The sequence below is a fragment of the Loxodonta africana genome, chromosome 15 (assembly GCF_030014295.1).
Source record: "Loxodonta africana isolate mLoxAfr1 chromosome 15, mLoxAfr1.hap2, whole genome shotgun sequence".
In the NCBI taxonomy this organism is placed as follows: Eukaryota; Metazoa; Chordata; class Mammalia; order Proboscidea; family Elephantidae; genus Loxodonta; species Loxodonta africana.
In genome coordinates this window covers 1855317-1879036 of record NC_087356.1, presented here as the reverse complement: position 1 = coordinate 1879036, position 23720 = coordinate 1855317, and the positions used below count along the sequence as shown (strand labels likewise).

At 47.9% G+C, this 23720-nt stretch overlaps 1 protein-coding gene across 2 annotated transcripts in view; it reads right to left on the bottom strand.

Moving 5' to 3' along the window:
• Positions 1-1632: 1632 nt before the first annotated feature.
• The window catches only part of KCNIP3 (potassium voltage-gated channel interacting protein 3), an 85716-nt gene continuing 63628 nt past the window's right edge, over positions 1633-23720 (bottom strand). For both annotated transcript variants that reach the window (XM_010601352.3, XM_003421996.1), the window contains exons 2-8: positions 13303-13427; positions 12865-12934; positions 12504-12574; positions 4024-4131; positions 3252-3356; positions 2425-2487; positions 1633-1680 (exon numbers count right to left, since the gene is read on the bottom strand). In XM_010601352.3, the coding sequence (XP_010599654.2) occupies positions 1633-1680; positions 2425-2487; positions 3252-3356; positions 4024-4131; positions 12504-12574; positions 12865-12934; positions 13303-13427 (590 nt within the window). The remainder of the gene's footprint in view (positions 1681-2424; positions 2488-3251; positions 3357-4023; positions 4132-12503; positions 12575-12864; positions 12935-13302; positions 13428-23720) is intronic.

Sequence of the window (23720 nt, the reverse complement as noted above, 5' to 3'; positions counted from 1 at the left end):
CTCGTATCAGGGCTGCTGGGACCACCTCAGCCCACCAGGAGGGCCTTGCCTCAGAAAATCTGTGTCCTTGGCTCCCCTCGTGGGCCGCAGCCTAGCTGAGGGCTGCTTGTGCTTTTTGTACAGAGCTGGGTGAGCCTGTGCAGGGGGAGGCCACACTGCTTCAGGAGGGTCTGCTCAGCCACGCTACTGAGCCAGGGAGACAGGAATGACGGGGAAAAGGGAGGGAGAAGCCCCATTTCCAGGCCTGGCTCCAAGCCCCCCTGGGCTCCTGCTGCCAGCCCCTGAGCCACCAGGCCTCCTCCTAGGATGAAGAGGACCTTAGGGTGAACAAAGTCTGGAGCCTGAGGGTTGTGGGTGGCCTCACCCACTGTATTCCCTGAGCCAGGACTAGGGCAGGGAGGGCTTCTTCCCCATCCCAGCAGAAATGGGAAACAGTTCCCCTTGGCTTCTGCATCAAGAAGCCTGGTTCCCGAACTTGAAAGTGCCCCTTCCTCTCAGAGAAGTCCCATGTCCCCCACCACCAGTGTCCCCCACAGTGGCCTGCCTATAGCTGGAGAGCTTGCCCAGGTGAGTGGAGCAGCAGGCCTCCCTGGACCCAAGGCAGGCATCCAGGAAAGACCCTGACTCTATCACCACCTCTTCCCAGTCAGACCTGCCTGGTCCCTGATCTACCCTCCAGTGTCCTGTGGTGAGGGGCACTTCGGGTGTAGGTCAAGGGGCAGAGGGAATGGATGGGGGAGAAGGGGGCCACAAAGACAGAGGAGTCCCCAGAACCTGGCTTGCTGTGTGGTGGGAAGAAGGGGGCCAGGCAGGAGCGGGGAGGTGGGGCCCACACAGGAGGGTGCTGGCTTTGCAGAGGCATGTGAACCCCTTTCCTGGTACCACCCAGCGGTCCAGCGCCCACAGACACTGCTCTTTCTGCTGCTCACCCTGGAGGAAGTCTCTCCATGCTGGCCTAGGGGTGGCCGGCCAGCACCTGTGGCTCTCACGGCTTAGACCTAGCTCCCAGCCAGACTCAGCACTCTGCCAGCCCAGAGGAGTGGTGTTTGTGTGTGAAATGTGTGAATGTTTGAGTAACGGAGAGTGTAAGCGTGTGTGTGTGAATGTAAGTGTATGAGTGTGTATGTAAGGGAGTGTGTGTGAACGTTGTTAGTGTGCATGTGTGAGTGTGAATGTAAAGGAGCGTGTGAGCTCGTGAGTGTGTATGTAAGGGAGTGCATGGGCATGTGTGTGTGTGTGGAGCAAACAGTTCATTTTTGTCAATATATTAGAAAAAATGTTTCTCATGGAGGCTGTTCCTGGCAGGATGGAGTTTCTCTGGGATGGCGTGGCACGGCCAGTCCAGGGCACCGCATCCATGTCCTAGGTGACATGGGGTCTAGTGGCACGGCCAGTCCAGGGCCCTGCATCCACATCCTAGGTGACATGGGGTCTAGTGGCACGGCCAGTCCAGGGCCCCGCATCCACGTCCTAGGTGACATGGGGTCTAGTGGCACGGCCAGTCCAGGGCCCCACATCGATGTCCTAGGTGACATGGGGTCTAGTGGCATGGCCAGTCCAGGGCCCTGCATCCACGTCCTAGGTGACATGGGGTCTAGTGGCCCGGCCAGTCCAGGGCCCCGCATCCATGTCCTAGATGACGTTCTCAAACAGCTGCATGGACCGCATGATATTCTCGTCCTGGGTGAAGAGAGGAGGACAGGCCTGGTCAGGCAGCAGGGGAAGGTGGGGGATGCGCCCTAGTCCGAGCCCACCTGGACACTCAGCTCCCTGCAGTGATTGCTGTCCCATTGGGCTGAGATGGGGGTGCTGAGGAGCAGAGAGGGCAAGGAGCTTGCCTGGGGCCACCCAGCTGGTCAGGCACAGCCTGCATTCAACCCAGACGTCCAACTCCACGCCTGACAGATGGCAAGACTTCCCTGGCCGCACATCCCAACAGAGGCCACAGGCAGCAGTAGCTGTGCTGGGAGTGAGGCCGGTGGCCAAGGCCAGAGGAGCCCAGTGTCCTGCCCCTGGAAGCAAGCTCTGCAGAGCAGGTCAGCAACAATGCTGGGGGAGGCTTCAGGCACTGTTCCCCCAGCGTGACCCTTTCCTGAGAACCAATCCCCTCCTGCTGGCCCCAAGGCTGCCCCCTCTGACTCCAGATGCTGCAATGGCAGGACAAAGGGACAGTGTCCGAGTGGGCTGTGGGCAGGAGGAATGGGTGAGGGTGGGGCCGGGGAGAGGATGAACCCGACCAAAGAGTTAACTGAAGCTTGGAGCCTCTTGCTCCAGCCCACCTCGGAGGGGCCTGAAGATAGCTGATGGACTGGCAGTGGTGGGACTGGGTGTGTGGGGTCCTTGGGTGGGTGTGAGACCCTCAACCACCCCCTTCTGGCCAGAGCCTGCAGATGATTCTGCTCCAAGCTTTCTGAGGCTGCCTACCTTCTGACAGGTCTCCAGGAACTCGTCAATGGTCACCACGCCGTCCTGATTCCGGTCCATTTTCTGCAACACAAGCCATGCCACAGTGAGTCTGTGGACCACCAGGATTGGTGTGTCTGTGGGTAGGCACGGCAGGGTTGTGGCCAGGTGATGCCCAGCTCTATGCCCCTCACCACAGAATGCCAAATTCCCACCCAACTCATCCCCTCAGGCCCTACTCTGGATCCAGGCCATGTGAAGGCCCCTCCAAGGCCAACCTTCACCTCCACAGCTGACCTCTCTGGCGTCTCCCCAGTCTGGGTCACCTCAGCCACCTCCCTGACCACCTACCTGGGTTTGCACTTCTCGTGTGTCCCCACATTAGGTGACCCTCTCACTTCCCTGAAAGGCAGCCAGGGCAGATGGAGCACTGAGGCATAGAATGGCCACATGTCTAGAGGCCCCCCAAGAAGTGGGGGTCTGAGCCTTCAGCCCCTTCGACCTGCATGGTGGGGTTCCCCACCCTCACAGACACTGGACAAAGTCGACTCCCAAGCTGCTGCTCCGGCAGGAGATTCTCTGTACGAGCGAGAAGTGTCCTGGGGGGCACCAGGACACTGGCCTGGGGGGGTGGGCAGCTTGCCCCTGAGATGTGGTTCACTGGAGCTTCAACATTTTTAATTCAGTGGATTCCGCCAGCCAGCCAGGTATGGGATGAAGTTTAACCTCCTCACAGGGGGAGGCTCAGGGAAGGGAAGTGGGGTTGCCCCAAGAACAGAAGTCCCTTCCTCTACCAGGCTTCCCCTCACTGCCTCCATTCCGACTGCCCCGGACCGGAGCGCCCTCACCTGGAAGAACCGCTCCACGTGTGCCAGAGGCGCGTCCTCCCGCAGGATGGGGTAGGTGTGACGGCCCATCATGTCGTAGATGGACTTCATGATGGCCAGCATCTCCTGCAGGGGCCGGTGGGGTCAGCATCAGGGAGTACCAGGTTCCCAAGGGGAAGGGGCTGCACCAGAGGGCAGAGGGCACCGCCAGGACAGTGGTGAGTGGGAGGGGCTGTGCGAGCCAGGGAGAGAGGAGCGTGCACCAGTCCAGTCACGCCAGCATCAGGGCCTCTGATGCTCCAAGAGAAGGTGGAGATAGGTATCTATATGCAAGCTCCAAACTTTGAAACAGCAGTAACTATTTCAGATACTAAAAAAAGTTTTGGACCCCGTGTGTCCAGACCTCTGTTTGCAGCCCTCGCTTAAGGGGCCACACCCCCTTCCTCTGCTCAGCGGGAGCCGAGGACAGTCCCTTCTTCTCCAGGGGGTCTCTCCAGGCTCTCCCCGTGAGAAAGGATGATTTAAGAACACTCGTTGAACTACATCAAGATACGTGGTGAAGGGAACACCCCACACCCCACCCCACACCCCTGCACCCAGTTGTCCAGGACCGAGGACATGGGGAGAGGAGGCTGGGAGCCCATGGGCCATCTGTTCCCCAGGGCCAGGCTGAAAGCCACATCTCTGGATGGGTAGGGGACAGATAGGGCCACAGGAGGGAGGAGAAGAAGAAAGTATGAGGCAATAGGAAGGGAGGAGGGCATGGGCCGCAGCCCCCCAGCCACCCTAGTACCTCTTTGGTGATGTATCCATCCTTATTAATGTCGTACAGATTGAAGGCCCACTTAAGCTTCTCGTGGACTGTCCCCCGCAGCAGGATGGAGAGGCCCACCACGAAGTCCTAAGGTGAGAAAGGAGGACAGGGAGGGCAAGGAGTGGAAATTCAATGCCCAGATTCTACTTCCAGTTTGCTATGTGGCTTCCACTGAAATCTACAGGGGAGGAGCCTCCAAATAGATGGGACAGATGGCAGCCACTCAGGCGAAACTGGCATGAGTGTGGTGGGGATGGGGTAAGGTGGCTGGCACCGATCTTCTCAAATGAAGACCTCTGAATGTATGGTCTTCAGCCCATTTAGGAGCTCTGATGGTACAATGGTTAAGAGATTGCCTGCTAACCAAAAGGTTGGCAGTTCAAATCCACCAGCTGCTGCTTGGAAACTCTTTGAGGCAGTTCTACTTTGTCCTATAAGGTTGCTATGAGTCGGAATTGACTCAACAGCAGCGGGTTTGGTTTTTGGCTTTCTGAACCCATTTAATGCATCACTGGTGACAGAGAAGACCTGGAGGCTGTTCTTTTTAATAACAAGGGTGCTCTTTTTTCAGTTTATCAAGCATGTGCACGTCAAAGGTGCCTGAAAACTTTCCCCCCCTTTTAAAAAGCTGAATGGACAGTGTTCAATGCTGGGTCGTGGCATACCTGTATGCTGGAATCCCCTCTAAAGTGAGACACAGATAACTTACAATGTCACTTGTGTGACGAGACATGGATGTTCAAATGGTTCTAATGGGAATACTTCAACTATTTTGTTAAACAGTTGGTGGAAAGCACGTCTTTTCCTCACCTTCTAGAAGGTTTGGAGATTAAGCCCTCCATGCCCCATGGGGTCCTCCTGGGCTACTGGGGAGAAGGGGAGCAGAGGCATCCCAGGAAAGTAGTGGGGGGAAGAGAATAACTAGTCTGCAGAGGGACAGGATGGTGCACCAAAGGCTCTAGTCTCCACTCAAATATTCGTCAGATTTTCTGAACTGAGGGAACCTGTACCACAATAAAGGCCAAGGGAAACAGAGAAAGCCATTTGGAAGAAACAAGGATTATGTCAGGAGAAAAAAAAAAAACTTTAAAATTATTAGACTCAGAGATTAAATGTCTTGCATCCCTAAAATAAGGACAGGATGCTATTAAAAAAAAAAAAAAAAAAGGAATAACTTAGAGCAAGAAACAGCTCTTGGGAGTTAAAAACAAGCAAAATTACAAACTCCAGAGAAGGGTTGGAAGAGCAGGCTGAAAAATCTTCCATAAAGTAGTAGTGTGAAAAGGCCAAAGGCTGGAAAATAGGAGAGAAAAGATGGAACGAGGAGAGGTCCCCTCCAGAGACTCTGATATTGGAACACCAGGACTCCCAGGAAGAACCAGAGAACATGGGAAGGAAAGTGTGTCAAAGAAATCATGAAACAGTATGTCCTACAGTGGAAGGCTGTGAGCTTCCAGGTTCCACCGAGGGCATAGCACAGTGCAGAACAGTCTGTAGTTCAGCCTGCAGGCACAGATCCTTGTGGAACCTCAGAAAACAGTACAAAGAGAGGATCCTAAGAGCTTTCAGAGAGAAGTGATTGGTAATTGCTCTTTTCCTGTAAATCTATCAGGTTCTTTAAGTCATGAGTGTATGAATACAAATGAAGAAATTAAAAATTTTTTTTTTAGTATTTTTGTTTGTTTGTTTAAATAATTTTTATTGTGCTGTAAGTGAAAGTTTACAAATCAAGTCAGTCTGTCACATATAAACTTAAATACACCTTACTACATATTTCCGTTTACTCTCCCTCTAATGAGTTAGCCCACTCCCTCCTTCCAGTCTCTCCTTTTGTGACTGTTTTGCCAGTTTTTTTTTAGTATTTTATTGTGGTAAAAATATATATAAAAAACATTTGCCAATTCAACATTTGTTACATGTACAATTCAGCCACACTGATCACGTTCATTGTGCTCTGCAATGATCGGCACTGTTTCCAAATCGTTCCGCCTCCTTTAACAGAAATTCAGTGCCCCCTAAGCAAAGACCTCCCACTTCCCCCCTCCTACCCCTGCTTACACTGTTGCCGTCAAGTCAATTCCAACTTATAACAACTCTATAGGACAGCAGAGAACTGCCCCACACAGCTCCAAGGCTGTACTCTTTATGGAAGCTGACTGCCACATCTTTCTCCCATGGAGCGGCTGGGGGTTTTGAACTGCCAACCTTCTGGTTAGCAGCCAAGTGCTTAACCACTGTGGCACCAGGGCTCCTTCACCCTTGTATACCAATAAATTTTGGTTTCTAGACATTTGCCCGTTCATGTAGGTGGGATCATATAACATTTGCCCTTTTACATCTGACTTATTTAGCATCATGTTTTCGGGTTCATCTACGTTGTGGTGTGTGTCAGGACTGCATTTCTCTATTTGGGTGAACAATATCCCATCGCATGCCTGTACTACATTTTGCTAACCCATTCGTCTTCTGGATGAATTGAGGCTGCTTCCAGTATTTGGTTATTGTGAACAACGCTGCAGTGGATACTGGGGTACAGGTTTCTGTTTGGGTTCCTGCTTTAAATTCTTTTGTATATACCTAGGATTGGGATGGCTGGTCATATGGTAATTCTTTGTTCAGCTTTTGAGGATCTGCCAAGCTGTTTTCTGAAAATAAAACAATTTTCAAGGAGAAACAACGTGATCTTTTTTACACCTGAGTCTGGGGAATGACAGTTACTAAAGCAGGCATGTGGCTGTAATAAGTAGCAGAGACTCAAAGTTATCCCTCAACTTGTCGCCCCACTCCCCTGAGGTCTGACAGGCTTTCCCGGGGGGAGGCAAAGGTGTAGGGGCGTGGGGGACGGGGAGTCCCACATGAGACCCCACCTTCTGGTGTGAACCACCATCTTCTCCATCTTATCTCCACAGACTGCTTCTTCAGCAGACACGTGCCCACTGTGTCCGGGCCTGTCAGATGGCTCGTCTGTCTGCTGGCAACCAAGACATGTCCCCACTCAGTGTCCCTTAGCATGTGAGGTGGGGAGTGAGGCTGTGGACTTGTGTGTCACATGGTAACAGTGCCAGGAGAGAGATCCTTCCCTCATCTGTAAAGGTGACACAGAAATGACCCAAGTTCAGCTAGCCCATGTCCAAGTGCATGCTATTTCTAAATTCCTTGGCTGCACATGGCAATTTCACTGTGTGACCCACTTGTTTTAATGGAGCCTACTATCCACGCAGCCCAGGGAGCCCTGGAACTGGCCCAGCCCCTGCTCCGTAGCCATCCTTGAGGCAGGGCCCAGCCAGGGTGAGGGATTCCTGCGGCGACACTATGAGGCCTGGGTTTCCATGCTAAGACGATCCAAAGCATACACGGGAGGTGGCTGGTGGAGCCCCGAGAAGGAGATCTGTGACCGTAGTGGACTTGGTGGTGAGTACGTGGATGCAGGCAAATCTTTCCTTGTGCTTGCTGCACTCGCCCTGGTGGACAGAGGTTCTGCCTTGGCCACTGGGCACTGGGGAGGATGCCTACTGCAGCGGGGGATGGCAGAGGGGCACCACACCCTCCTCCACACATGTGCCTGGCCACCACTGGGCAGCCTGGCTTTATCCCGGCGCTGAAAAGGCACCAACGTTCTACATACAGGACATTCGGGTTATTCACAGCTTTTATGTTCTACAGAGTCACTGCAAGTGCTGAATTAGAAAGCCCTGAGCCACGCTCCCCGGGGCGACACAGGGTTAGGGCCCTGCGAGCCTCTGGTCACAGTATTTTCGTCAACCAATCACTATGTAACCTTGTTGCATGTGTGTTTCTGTTTAAAGACACCTTATTGAATGTGTGTTGATTCAAGGCCAACAGCACGATACCTCATCCCTGAATGACGCTCATCTAACACACGTTTCTCTGTAAGCCACATCACGGCCTTCTTATGCTCAGGGACACTGGACGGCATTTCAGCACTACTCTTGGGGGCCACTTTAAACAGCAAAATCACCCACAAAAAGGACAAAAATGCAAAAGAAGTGGCATTAAACAGATGGCGAAAGGGACACTTGTTTACAGTATGAGCTTTGTTCAACCTCAGCCGGGCAACTCAGAGTTCTCACCCTTCTGCACATCCCTGAATGACCACGAGGCGTTTCAGTGAGTCGGCGAATTCACACGTCGGGAACTTGCAGGTAATGAGCATCAACTGTAATAACCCTTTAAACCTCGCTCCTAATTGGCAAGACGAGTTGGTTGAATTAGAAAGGCCCTGGGCTGAGGAGGAGCTGATACCAGGCTCCCTCCTGTTCAGATCCTGGAGGCCCCCTGAGGACAAGGGGGAGCCAGACCCTGAGGTTTGACGTGGGTGCTTGTCTCCAGCTCGGCTTCTGTAAGGCTCACTGGCTCTGCCTTTGATTTTTGGTACTCATTCTTGGTGGGGAGAGGAAGTCACCGTATTTTACCATGTAAGTAAACTAATAAATACGCGTCAATCTCTCAACGATATATAAAAAGGATCCGGATCACTGTAAGTCATGACGCTCAGACTTTCCTTTCTGATTTCAGGGTACGCTGAACGGCTCTGAGGCCTGGCAATGAAGAACGGCTAAATGTCCTTGGACACTTCCAAACACACCCAGGTTTTGTGCCCCCACCCCAAGGCAGAGGAGTCCCACGGTGATGCAGACGGCCAAGCACTCAGCTACCAACTGACAGGTTGGCGGTTTGAATCCGCTCAGAGGTGCCTCAGAAGAAAGACCTGGCAATTCACTTCTGAAAGATCATAGCCACTGGAAACTCTGTGGCCAATTCTTCTCTGACACGGCTGGCTGTGAGCTGGAAGTGACTAGACAGCAGTGAGTTGTGCTTTGTCTTTCTCCCCCAAGGCAGGCTCTCCCCTGACCACTGGGTTCCCCACTGTCATGCAGGTTTACAAGGACAGGGCTGAGCTGGTTAGGAGGTCCCGGGACAATACAGGCCCTTCTCCTTTTGGGAGAGAACGGCCACTGTAGAACCAAAAAAAAACCCCAACAAAACAAAACCTGTTGCTGTTGAGTTAATTCCAACTTGCAGCGACCATATACGACAGAGCAGAACTGCCCCATAGGGTTTCCAAGGCTGTCATCTTTACAGAAGCAGGCTGCCACATCTTTGTCCCTTGGAGCAGCTGGTAGGTTCGAAGCCCCGACCTTTTGGTTAACAGCTGAGCGCTTAGCCACTGCACCACCAGGGCTCCTTTACTGTAGAACAGAGCGCTTGAAATCAAGAAGTTCCTCAAGGTAAATGTATGGGTACGATTACAGGGGCGGATTAACCAGTAAGCAACCTACGCACTGGCTTACACTGAGCCGGGGACGCACGGGTTTGACGGTATTTACTTGCTAATCTGTGGTGAGGAATTTCACGTGGGTTTCGCCTTATCTCCGACGTGGTGCAGGACAGGTGAAATTGTGCACTGTGGATTGGTGGGAAGGCCCAATTGGGTCTGTGCCTACCTTGCTTATTGGGTAATCCAGCCCTGGGTATGAAATCAGAGTAAGTTCAGGTGCAGAGAAGCAGGTGGGAAGGCCCAGGCCAGGGATGGCGCCTAGCAGAGGGCTCCCAGCTCAGGCTCTAACAGCACCGCACCCCCCAACCAAGACTTCTACCACCTTAAAGGGACCACAGGCCCTCCCTCTGCGGGTGAAGCAGCGACCACAGGGAGGGTGAGGAGGGTGGCAGAGACATTCCTGAGCTTTGCTAAAGTATTAAAGCATATCATTTCTGAACTTCACACCCATTAAGCTCAGAAAAAAAGGAAAACCACAGGTGTTGGCGAGGATGCGGAGAAACTGGAACCTGCATCCATTGCTGGTGGGACGGCAAGTGGTGCGGCCGTCGTGGAAAACACTTTGGAGGTTCCTCAAAAAGCTAAACAAGAATTACCATATGAGCCAGCAATTTTACTGCTAAGTGTATACCCATAACAATTGAAACCAGGGACACAGACACCTTACACCAACGTTCACTGCAGCACTATTCACGATAGCCGAAAGATGGAATCAGCCCAAACATCCATCAACAGATGATGGATAAACAAAATGTGGTCTACACATACAATGGAATACTACTCAGCCATAAGGAGAAATCAAGTCTTGATACATGCCATGACAGGCGTCTCAGCTATCCAGTGCTACTGTAACAGAAATACCACACATTTCTGCTTTAACAAACAGAAATTTATTTTCTCACAGTTTAGGAGGGTACCCAACCCAATCCGGTGCCAGTAGAAGTCCAAATTCAGAGTGCCAACTCCAGGAGAAGGCGTTCTCTCCCTGTCAGCTCTGGAGGCAGGTCCTTGTCTCTTCAGCTTCTGCTCCTGCTTCATTAGAGATCTCCATGTGTCTTGGCATCTGTCGTACTCCATTGCTGTCCTCTGCTCGTTTGTTTAATCTCTTTCACGTCTCAAAAGAGACTGACTCAAGATCCAGGCTACACTAATCCTGCTTCATTAACACAACAAAGACAACCCATTCCCAAATGGGATTATAACCACTAGCACAGAGGTTAGAGTTTATAACACCTAGTTTTGGGGACATAATTTAATCCATAACAACACAGGTGAACATTGAAAACATTACGCTGAGTGACTTAAATCAGTCACAAAGAGAAAAACATCGTATAATCTTACCTACATGAAATCTCTAGAATAGGCAAGTGTTACCACGGGCAGGAGTTACTGTTGTTCGGTGCTGTCGAGTTGGTTCTGGCTCACAGCAGCCTTACGTATAGCACGACGAAACACTGCCCCACAATCCTTGCTGTGTTTGAGCCCACTGCTGCAGCCACGGTGTCAATCCATCAGTTGAGGGTCTTCCTCTTTTTCGCTGACTCTCTACCAAGCACGATGTCCTTCTCCAGAGACGGGTCCCTCCTGACAACATGTCCAAAGTGAGACAATGTCTCACCATCCTCACTTCTAAGGACCATTCTGGCTGTATTTCTTCCAGACAGATTTGTTCATTCTTCTTGCAGTCCACAGTATATCCAGTGTTCTTCATCAACGCCATATTCCACATGCATCAGTTTTTCTTCCGTCTTCCTTATTCATCATCCAGTTTTGACTAAAGGGCAGGAGGGAGGGGAAAGGGGGCTCACTGCTGAGGCAACACTGAGCCTCTGTAAGGGTGACGGAAAACCCTGGAAACAGATAATGGCGATGGCCGCTCAGCATGGTGAGCCGAACTAATGTCACTGAATTGTACACGTGAAGACTGCTGGGATGACAAACGTCTTGTCATAAGTATATTTACCATAATAAACTAAGGGAAAACAAAAACAAGGACCACCAGACAGAACCCTGGTGGGCCCATTACACCGGATTCCTTCACACACTTTATTCCAAGAAGTCTCAGGTGCCTCTTAAAGGCACACCAGCAGCTGGTCCCGGGCCAGGGGCCGGGGGTTTGGGGGGCAATGCGTGTTCTCTGCCTACTCCTTTGTACTGACTGGGCGTTTCACGGTGGGCATGGGTCATGTAAAATGAAAACTATGAAACCATTGTATGCTGACAAAGCAAAAGTCCTAAACGAGGGTCCTGGCGGGTGGGCCTGCAGTCAGAGCTGGGCGGGGGGGGGGGGGGCCTGGGCTGCGCCGACCCGCCCTACCCATGTGCCCGCAGCATAAAAATAACCCGGTGGCATTATTGACTGGTTATTATTACACCACAGCTCGCCAGGGCCTCACTGCTTTCCTGTCAGCCGCCCTTGACCCTGGAAGCTGAGCTGGGTGGGGTATCGATCCGGCCTGGCTCTTGCCAAGGTTTTCCTCTCTGAACAGGTTTTAGCTTTTGATCTGCAGCTATTTTTAGGTGCTTGGACTCCACAGCCGGGTGTCTCCCAGTGATCCTGTGTGGCCAGGCCTGGGCGGAGACAGGCGGCACCGGCTCAGACAACCCTGGGCAAAGCCTCTGCTCTCTCCTGGGGGCCGAATTCTCCTCCTGACGGGGGATACCTGGCGTTGCTGACCCAGCCCACCTGGGGGACCCCCTGCAGCCTGCACAGGCTAGGATACCCTGCCTGTTTTGGAGCAAGGGTGTAAATTCTGGGCTGGGTGCCTGAAATCCCACCAGCAACAAGCCTCAGCTGTGAGTTAAACCCGCCCCCCCCCCCTTTTAAAATGTAAATTTGCTTTGGTCACTAACACCTCAAAGCGCAGCCCCCTTTGCTGGGTGGGGTGGGACACAAAGGCTTAGAATGGAAGATAAGGCCGAGACAGGTGACCAGACAGCAAAACTGAACTTCACTGGCTTCACAGTCAGGTGGGGGGCCAGCCCAGCACAGTCCACTCATCCTCCAGGTAACACACTTGACAGCCTACACCCTGGATCCTGTCTAAGCCTCTTGACAGCTCCGAGAGGGTAGCAGGCAGGAAGCTCCCCCAGGCCCTTCGCCCCAGGAGCCAGCAGGCTGAAAGGGCAGGGGACACAGAGGGGGTCAGCAGGGACCTACCTCAAAGTGGATGGCCCCGTTCCCGTCGGCATCGAAGGCGTTGAAGAGGAAGTGTGCGTACATGGTGGCATCTGGGGACATTGGGGGCGAGGTTGGGTATGTCTGGGGCTCTGGCAGCCCTTGCCCCGACCTGGGCACCCACCCGGGCTGGAGCAGCTGTGTCCTGAGTGGGAGTCCTCCCTTCCAGCACGACAGGGGCAGCACCAGGCCTCCGAAGGGCAAAGGCATCAGGGATGGCAGGGTGGAGGTGAGCCCCCCTCCCTGCACCGTGTCCCAGGGTAGAAGGGACGCCGGCCCACTGCAGATCTGCCCCACTGTAGGGGCTTCCAGGGGGACCCTGGGGGCCTGGCCTCAGACTCACCTCCCTGAGGAAAGAACTGTGAGTAAATGAGTTTGAAGGTGTCTTCATCCACCAGGCCCGTGGGACACTCCTGCAGCAGGAAGTCACCCGTCAGCGACCTCGGCCCCAGCCCCTACTCCAATGCCAGGACTCTGCAGACCCTGACCTCGGTCCTCCCTCTGGGGGAGCCTCCCGCTGGGTGAGGGTTGGGGGTGGGGGTGAGGGCAGGACGAAAGGCAGGAAGCAGGGAGACAGGAAGGCCCCTCATGCCAAGCTGGTCCCTCCAGACTCCCACCCCCTGTGCCAGCATCAGAGACACCAGGAAGGGAGCAGGGGCCTTCAGAGACCAATATGGGGCTTACCCCACCCCCAGGCGGCTGTCCCACAAACGGCCCTGGGATATTGACTGTGCCTTGGAGATTTCTAGAGGCTCCCTCCTGCCGGGGCGGGAGCACTCACGTTCTTGAAGCCCCTGTAGAGGGACTGCAGCTCCTTCTTCGTGAACTTGGTCTGTGCCTGCAGCTGGTCCAGGCCCTCTGGCTGGTGGCGTACCGTAGACAGCTCCAGCTCACTGTCGCTGCTGTCTGGAGGGGGACACAGACCCGGGAGGGTGGGACAGCGGCCCCTCCTCCACTTGCCCCTGTGGGTGGCGGAAGTAGGGGACAGCCACATCCAGCCACGCAGGCCATGTATAAGGCAGGTGGAGGGGCTTCACGGAAGCAGCCCCCAGGAGTTGCGCCTCTTTGCTGCCCTGGTTCCCTGCTCCTCACACAGAGAGGACCCTCCTCACTTGCCTGCGTAGTGCCCAACCCTGAAGGCACATGGCAGGATGGGGGTGAGAGCTGGTCCTGTCCTAGACAGAGAGAGAACCTGGGGAGGTGGGAGGGCAACAGACAGCAGAAAGGCACAAGGGACCCTTGACCTTAAAGACCTAATTCCTAGGCCACTTCCTCTGGGCAGCCCACCCTGACTTCCCCCAGGAGTGAGGAGGGCCCCCCTCTTGGCCCACGGCAGCCTTTAAAAAAACCAGTTGCCCTGCAGTCAGGTCCAACTCACGGCCACCTCGCGTGTGAAAAAAGAACTGTGCTCTACAGCACAATAAATGGCTCATTTTTCAGAGCAGAGCGCCAGGCCTTTCTTCCAAGGTGCCTCTGGGTGGACTTGAACCTCCAACCTTTTGGTTAGCAGAGGGTGCGTTACCCTTCACACCACCCAGGTACTCCACAGCAGCTGCATTTGGTGCAGGTGGGGATCATTGTGAACAGGGGGTCAGACACCAGACCTTTCATTTAAAAACAACACAACAAAACATTGACTAATTGTAGTTATCTTTGGGGGCTAAGATAAAAATTTCAAGTGATCTTTATTTATTCACATTTTCATAATTTTTTTGGTATGGAATGCATAAATTGTAGAACACGAAATAAAGCCATAGACAAACAGCACTGAGAACACTTCACGGAGCAGCATGCTCGGAGAACGACGACTTCTCCTTCCCACCGAATTGGGGAAGCAGAGTGCCCGCTGCCTGTCACCGCCCCCAGCCTCCATACCTGGCAGAGCCGCAAGTCCATGATATCTGCACACTTATCTGCTTGCCGCTGCCTCGCCCCTGCAGGTGAGCTCTTGAATGACTCACTGCACTGCTTAGCGCTGTGCCCGCAACGCCCGGGATGGTGCCCAGCACAGGGCACTGCTCAGCCTGGGTCGCTAAGCCCTATCCTGAGTCTGCTTTGTGCCCAGGCCTCTTCATGAGCACGGTGGAGAGACACGGCCTGTGTGGCCTGCTCACACTAACCTCAAGTGGTCCCCGAAAGCTGTGGGCAGCCAGGCTCTGTTTCCTTGGTCCTGCACTCTCCTGGTCTCCTAGGTAACAATTTCATACCTTCTTTCTCTTTTTAAACGGCCAGTACCTCCTTCCCAACGCTTACTCTAGGGTTGCTTCCTACTCAGCTGAGAAAACAGAAGCCACAGAAGAAAATTCCCAGAGTTCATTCCACCATATCTACCCACTGCCTGCGTCTGGACCAGGATGACACCACTTTCCCTCCCTCTCTGTGCATGAACTGTCCCTGGTCCTGGCTGAGGTGGCCCCTCCACTTGTTCAGTGGGCCCTCTCACCTACCACAGCGTGTGCTTATAGCAGTTGTCCCCACCCTCTCCTCACTGTCGTTTCTTCCCATCCTTCTGGACCATTCCCACCAGCACACAGACATACTGTTAAATCTGGCAATATTTAGTGAAGTTAAGAAGAGGACAAGGCTGTATGCCAGCAATTTCATTCTAGGCAAATATTCCAAATAGATTCTCACCCAGCGTCATAAAGGGCCCTGTACACGGGAGCTCACAACAGAATTTATGGTGGGGCAAGCCAGGGGTCCACTACAGAGAGGAATCGGCAAAATATGCCGATGCACACAGGAGAACTATGCCATGATGAAATGTAACACGGCAGCATGCACCAGTACTAAAGGCAAGGTGCTTCCTTCAATTAAAAGGTAGACATTTCAGAATGCACAAAAAAATAAGACCCATTATACGTTGTTGGAGCCCTGGTGGTACAGGGGTTAAGAGCCTGGCTGCTAACCAGAAGGCTGGCAGTTGGAATCCACCAGCTGCTCCTTGGGAGCCCTATGGGGCAGTTCTACTCTATCCTATGGGGTTGTTATGAGTTGGAATCAATTTGATGGCAATGGGCAATATATTGTCTATGGAGTCCCTGGGTCATACAAACAAACAGTTAATGTGCTTGGCTGCTAATTAAAAGGTTGGTGGTTCCAGTCCATCCAGAGACACTTTGGAGGAAAGCCATGGTGGCCTACTTCTGAAAATCAGCCACTGAAAACTCTGTGGAGCAGTTCTCCTCTGACACAGAAGGGGTCACCGGGAGTCAGAAATGACTCAGTGGGGACTTTTTTTTTTGGTATGCTATTTACAAAGAACCATACCCTTAATACAAAGACACAGACAGATTTAAAGTAAAAGGGTTAGAAAAGCATAAGAGAGCTGAAGTGGCTATGTTAATAACAAAAAAATGTAGACTTCAAGAGACAAAGAGGGACATTTCATTACAATACAAAGATTAATTCATCAAGAAGCGATAAAAATCTGAAGTGTATATAAACCTATTAACAGACTTTTAAAATATCCAAAGCATTAAAAATAAAGAACTACAGGAAAAAAATAGATAAACAATCATAGTTGAAGATTTTAACACCCTTTTCTCAGTAAATACAAGTAGAGATATGAAAGATTTGAAAAACCATCTGCCAATTTGACCTAATTGATATTTATAGAACTCTATACCCAACAACTGTAGGAAATACATTCTCTTCAAGAACACATGCTACTGTTACCAAGATACACCAAATACTGGGCCACAAAACAAGGCTCTGACTATAACAGTTTAAAAATAAAACCAGTAAGATATCTAGACAATTCCAAATATTTGGAAATCAAAGAACACACTTTTAATTAATTCTTAGGTCAGAAGAGAAAGATCACAAGAGGATTTAAAAATAATGTGGAATTGAAAGAATAATGAAAACATAGCACATCAAAATTTGCTGGATGCAGTTAAAGCTTTGCTTAGAGGAAAATTTATAGCTTTACATTCCTTTATTAGAAGGTGAAAAATCAATGATTTGAGCGTCTATCTTCAGAATCTAGAAAAAGAAGAGCAAATTAAGCCCAAAGTAAGTGGAAGAAAGGACACAGCATAGGTAAGCCACAGACTGGTAAACATAACTGTGGTACATATATCCGACAAATGATTTATTTCCAGAATATATAAAGAACTCCTACAAATTAACAATAATAAGACTAACAACTCAATTTAAAAAAAAAAAGGGAAAAGACTAGGACACTTTACAAAACGAGATATACAAATGGCCAAATGTGAAAAATGATGGAAACCAAAAGACAATAGTACATCATCTTTAAATTATCAAAAGAAAAAAAAAATCTGTCAACCTAGAATTTTATATTCAGTGAAAGAAGCTATTTTCAAATAAATGAATGCTAGAGAATTTGTTGCCAGCAGACCCATATTACAAGAAACACTAAAGGAAGTTCTTCAGGATAAAAGGACATGATACTGAAAGGAAATCCAGATCTGCAAAAAAATAACAAAACCAACAGAAATAGTCTGAACTAAACACATGACAATATAACATCAAAATTTGCTGGATGCAGCTAAATCTGTAACTAGGGAAAATTTTAAACCATTAAGTGTTCTCTTTAGAAAATCATAAGTTTTAAATAAATAATCTAAGCTTTTACCTTAAGAAACTAGAAATAGCAGAGTAAAATAAACCCAAAAGCAAGCAGAAGGAAGAAAACAGAAAAAGGTAAGAGCAAAGATCAATGAAATTGAAAACAGAAAAACAATAGAGAACCTTGATGAACCCAAAAGATGGTTCTTAGAAAACATCAATAAAATTGATAAAACTCTAGTAAGACTGACAAAGAAAAAAGACACAAATTACCAACATCAGAAATGAAACAAGGAGTAACTATAGACTGTCCAGATGTCAAAACAATAACAAGGAAATATTATGAACAAGTCCTTGCACATAAATTTCACTACTTAAATGAAATGGAGCAATTCCTCAAAAATCACAAACTACTCAAACTAAGAACCCAATATGAAACATACAACCTGAATTAAAAAGAAAGAAAAAAAAAAAGAACCCATTGCCATCAAGTCGATTTCGACTCCTAGAGACCCTGTAGTACAGAGTAGAACTGCCCCATAGAGTTTCCAAGGGGTCCCTGGTGGATTCAAACTGCCAATCTTTTGGTTCGCAGCTATAGCTCTTAACCACTATGCCTCCAGGGTTTCCATAACCTGAATAGTCCTAATAAATATCCCTCATGAACACAGATGCAAAAATTTTCAACATAATATGAGCAAACTGAATCTACCGATGTATAAAAATAATAATACACCACACTAAGTGGGGCTTTCTTGGGACACAAGGCTGATCCAATATTTAAAAATAAATCAATATAATCTACCAGGTTAATAGTCTGAAGAAAAAAAATAAAAACAACACAAGATCCCATTGACTGATGCAGAAAAAGCATTTTACAAAATTCAATATCCGTTCATGATAAAGATCCTCAGTAAACCAGGATTAGAAGGGAACTTCCCTAGCCCTGATGGTGCAGTGGTTAACAGAGAGCAGCTGCTAATCAAAAGGTGGGCAGTTCTAATCTACCAGCTGCTCCTTGGAAACCCTACAGGGCAGTTCTACTCTGTCCTATAGAGTGGCTATGAGTCTGAATCAACTTGATGGTAACGGGTCCCTTAACTTGATAAAGGACATCTATAAAGCCCCATAGCTAACATCATCCTTAATGGTGAAAGGCTGAAAGTTTTCCTCCTAAGATTGGGAACTAGGCAAGAACGTTCTCTTCACTTCTATTCAACATCATAGTGGAAGTCCTAGCCAGTGCAGTAAGGCAAGAAAAAGGAATAAAAGGCATACAGGTTAGAAAGGAAAAGTTAAAGTGGCCCTATTCAAAGATGACATGATTGTCAATGTAGATAAGCCCAAGGAATCTATTAAAAAAAAACCTCTAATAATTGAGTTCATCAAAGTCACGGCATACAAAGTCAACATACAAGAATCAATCACATATTGATAGGTCAGCAATATACAAATGGAAACCAAAATTTAAAAGACAATATCATTTAAAACAGCTCCCCTTATGAACGAGATTCCTAGGTATAAGGATGAAAAAACGTGCATATAATCTGTATGCTGAAAACAAAATGCTGATGGAAGATCAAAGAAAACCTAAATAAGTGAAGAGGCATACCATGTTCATGGATCCAAAGGCTCAACATCATAATGGAGCCAATTCTCTCCAAAATGATCTACAGATCTGGCACAATTTCAATAAAAACCCAAGCAGGATTTTTTTTTTTTTGGTAGATATAGACAAGCTGGCTCTAAAATTTATATGGAAATGCAAAAGAAAAAAAAAAAAAAGAATAGCTAAAACAAATTTTAAAAGAGGAATGAAGTGGGAGCAATCAGTCTATCTGATTTCCAGGCTGAAATGACATTTTGGACAAGACAGAATTAAAGGGATGGAGAGCCGATCAGTGGCTGCCAGGGGCTGGGGGGTGAGGGAGGGGCTGACTACAAAAGGTGCAGCATGAGGGAACTTTTGAGGCAATGGACTATTCTGTAGCTTGACTGGGGTAATGGTTACATGACTACGGCTTTGTCAACCTTCAGAGAACTAGACGCCAAAAAGTGAATTTTACTATACGCAAATTAAAAAAATCAAATTAAAAATTAGAATAACTGCCCAGAGGGGAGAAGGAAAATAGGAGAATAAAGGAGAAAAAGTAAATATATAGAACAAGAGGAGATTTAAATGAGTTGGTGCTATAATGTCCCATGAACTAAAGAATAAAAAAAACTATTAACTTAATCCTCTGACTCTGAGGACCAAAAAACGAAACTAAACAAAAATGCCAAATCTGCTATTTCTTCCATTACAAACAAAAACCTTTCTTGACTCCCTCTTCTCCTCACTATTGCCTTTTTTTCCCCTTTCTTACACTCACTCTCCTTTTCCCCTTGAACTTACTCCTGGGGCACTTGCCCCACCACTCCACCCAAGCTGCTCTTAAAAGGGTGACCAAAGAGCTCCACTTTGGGAATCCAGGGAGCAATACAATAATCTTGATTTCAAAATCAAATAAAACCAAACAAAAAGCCCACTACCATCAAGTCGATTCCAACTCATAGCAACCCTACAGGACAGAGCAGAACTGCCCCATAGGGTTTTCAAGGAGCAGCTGGTGGATTTGAACTGCCAACCTTTTAGTTAGCAGACACATAAGGGCAACACAAAAATGAAAATTATATGCCCATCTCATTTTTGAACATAGATGCAAAACCTTAAACCAAATGTTAGCTAACTGAATCCAACTGTATATATTTTTTTAAGTGCACCAAGGGCAAGAAGGCTTTATCTTTAAGAGCATAAGGGAGAAAAACTACATGAAAATGCCAAAAAAAAAAAAAAAAAATTGATGAGCTTCCACATCTATTAAGGAGCCCTGGTGGCACAAAGGTATAAGCACTAGGCTGCTAACTGAAAGGCTGGCAGTTTGTACCCACCCATCTGCTCCACAGGAGAAAGACCCAGTAATCTGCTTCTGTAAAGATTAATAAAAAAAAAAAAAAAAAACCAAACCCAGCGCCATCGAGTTGATTCCGACTCATAGCGACCCTATAGGATAGAGTAGAACTGCCCCATAGAGTTTCCAAGGAGCGCCTGGCGGATTTGAACTGCAGACCCTTTAGTTAGCAGCCATAGCACTTAACCACTACGCCACCAGGGTTTCCCTGTAAAGATTACAGCGTAGTAAACCCTATGGTGGCAGCTCTACTCTGTCACATTGGGTTGCTCTGAGTTGAATTGACTTTAAGGCACCCAACAACAGCCACATCTATTTATAATTAAAACAAACAACAACCACAACAACAACAAAAAGAACTCTTAACAAACTAAGAGTCAAAGGGAATTTCCTTTTGCAGTGCAATGGGTTTCTCTTTATCTGTGGCCTTTCTGATCCTGGGTTTGTATTTCTGCCAAGATGACTTGCTAGGCCACAGTCTTGCAAAAACAAAAGGGATTAGACAGTTTACTATGGAAATAAAGATCGTAAAATCCATCTGGGGATTGGTTGATTACTATGCAAATTAGGTGACTACAGCCTCTAGAGGGGATTGGTCAGTTTGTAGTCTTGGTGGAAGGTGGAGGCTTATAAGAGCCAATCCCACAGAGGTTTGGGGGGATCTCACTACCGTCAAGAAAAAAACCCAGAAGCAGGGCGCATCTTTTGGACTCGGAGTCCCTAATACTGAGAACTTCCTAGGCCCAGGAGATAGAGGGAACTGTAACAGAGAAGACCAGTGCAAGACGGTGGTGGTGGGCTTGCTGACCCACAACCCACGAAGGAAGAGAACGTCTTCAGGCAGGAGGCCTGCTGGTGGAGTGGGGTCCCTCCTGGCACTTGTCATCAGAGACAAAGAGCTGTAACACTTGCCCAAGCAGGGCAGCGACCAGGGACCCAGCCACAGAGGCCCAGCTGAGGAGCGAGTCCAGAGCTGTCTTCGTTGAAAGCTGTCCTGACTGACAAAATGTATCCCGTATCCTGTTACTTCCAAGTTGATCCCAATCCTGAACTTTATGTAGCCTGTTCCCTAATAAATCACATAATGGTGAGTATGGTCTGTGAGTTCTGTGTGGCCATGACGACGAGTTATCAAACCCAATGTAGAAGTAGAGTGCGGTGGCAAGGGACAGCTGGTGTCAGAATGGGTAAAAAAAAAAAAAAAAAAAGCTAGAGAGTGGAGGTATGTCTGACTTCCACCTCACAGGAATCAGCTTTGGGCTGATCTTGATCCTCCCCTCTCCTGAATGTAGAGGAGGTCTGACACTACCATGTCACACCTTAACTTGGTGAAACTGATGGGCCAAAATTTACAAAAAATACTACATTTAACGGCACAGGCTCAGACAACATTCCCTTTAAGATCTGGGACCAGCCCAGGTTAGCCATGATCACCACTAACTGACGTCTTCCCCGTGCTCTAAGGAAATTTTGAAAAACAAACAAACAGTGGAAGAATTATGAAATAAAGGATAAAGCTAACATTATTTGTAGCTGATATGTCCTTGTAGGGACCAAAAGCATCAACAGACATGAGAGTTCAGTAAGGTTCCAGATACAAGATTAACTTAAAAAAATCAATAGCAATTCTCTACACCAGTGATAACCAACCAGAAAAACATAATAAAAAGTAAGATACAATCATAATAGCAACGAAAACAAAGAAGTATCTAAGTATTAACCAAAATCAAAAGACATCTATATAGAAAGATAACCTGACTAAATCAGACATTCCATTTTAGATGGGGCCACTTAATATTACAAAGACATAGTTTCTCCCCAAAGTAATGCATAGATTCAAGGCAATTCCAATAAAAAAAAAAAAAAAAACTCAGTTGGACATTCTCAGAACTTTGATAAACTTACTCTAAAATTTATACAAAGGAATAAAATAGTCATAAAAACCTAAAAAAGGAACAGTGAAGAGGGGGTTTTCCCCACCAGACACTAATACATATGGCACAGCCACTGTAACTAAAAATTGTGTCTCAAGAACAAACACCAACAGACCAGAAAGCTCAAAAAGAGGCTGAGGTATAGAAGGAAACGTCATAAAAGATAGAGGTGGCACCACGCATTATAGGGAAAGGTCAGACTGTTTAGTAGATGGTCTGAGGAAACCTGGCTCACCATAAACAGAAAAGAAACGCCCAAAAAAGTGGAGTCCTTCCTGACACCAGATGCAAAAGCAGGCTCCAGATGGATTAAAGACCCCAACATGAAAAGTAAACCACAGAGTTAAAATAAAATGCAAAAGAGTCTCCTGTTGACCTACAGGTGAGGACGGATTTCTTAAAACTTCGAAAGATCAAACCATAAAGGAAAAAAAAAATGATGAAGTTGATTACATCCAAATTCAGGATTTCTGTTCCACAAAGGACACTGTGGCCAGAGTTGGAGTTCCACGGACGGGAGAGCGGAAGAAGGGAATCTGCAGTGTTCACCACTGACAAAAAGCCATGTCTGGAACAGACAGTCATCAGAAAAGGAAACCAGAACAATGATCAAACACACGAAAAATGGCTCAATTCCACTAAAAAACAGGGAAATGCAAATTATGACGACAACATACTACCTCTCAGATTGGCAAGAAATAATAGCAATGAAATAAATCTGACAAAGGCAGGTGCTGGAGAGGACGGAGTAGGTCAACGATAGTTCCTAAACACTGCTAGTGAGTGTGCAAACCAGGACAATCACTTTGGAAAACTATTTGCATTTCTCACATTAATAAATTTGACATCGACATACCCTAAAAAAAAAACCCACTGCTATGGAATTGATTCCGACTCATAGTGATCCTATAGGACAGAGTAGAATGCCCCATAGAGTTTCTAGGGAGCGCCTGGTGGATTCAAACTGCCAGCCTCTTGGTTCGAGCTCTTAACCACTGTGCCAACAGGGTTTCCGCTTTGCATACCCTAGGACCCAGCAATCCACACCCTAGAAAAACTCAAGCCTAAGTGCCCAGGAGACATGTATAAGAATAGTCGCTGGAGCACTCTAAAATAATAATCACTTGAATCAACCCAAACGTCCACTGACAACAGAGCAGATAAATCTATACTTGACGAAACACAGCAGTGAAAAATGAACTATCATAACATACAAATGGGTAAGTCTCAGAAAAATAACGTCGAATCAAAAGACAGCCCTGAGAAACTGTACAATGTTACTTTTTATAAAAGTCAAAACCAAGAATAACTAAACAATACATTTGTAGGGATACATAAGAGATAAAATTATAAATAAAAACCCAAATCAAGGACTGATAAACACAAATCTGGCTGGTGATAACCTCTACTGGGGGGCAGATAGGGAGAAACTCACAGGTAGACGCAGGTTGGTTATGTTCTAGTTCTTAAGTATGGTTCTTTGTAACTCACACATTAAATACATATCTATACATGTATGTATGTATACATATATACCCACATTTATTAGAAGTCAATTGAAATATTTAAAAATAACTAATGTACCCAGAGCAAGAGAGAAGAGAAAATGACAGAGAATGAAAGAGAAAATAAGAGACAGAAAATGAGAGACAGAGAGAGCCCCTTGGTTTAGATTAAACACCAGACCCTTGGGAAACAACAGGAAAAGGACAGCAATTCTAAGAGATAAGCATTGGTCAACAGGTATGAACAGGCAATTTATAGATGAGGAACCAGAA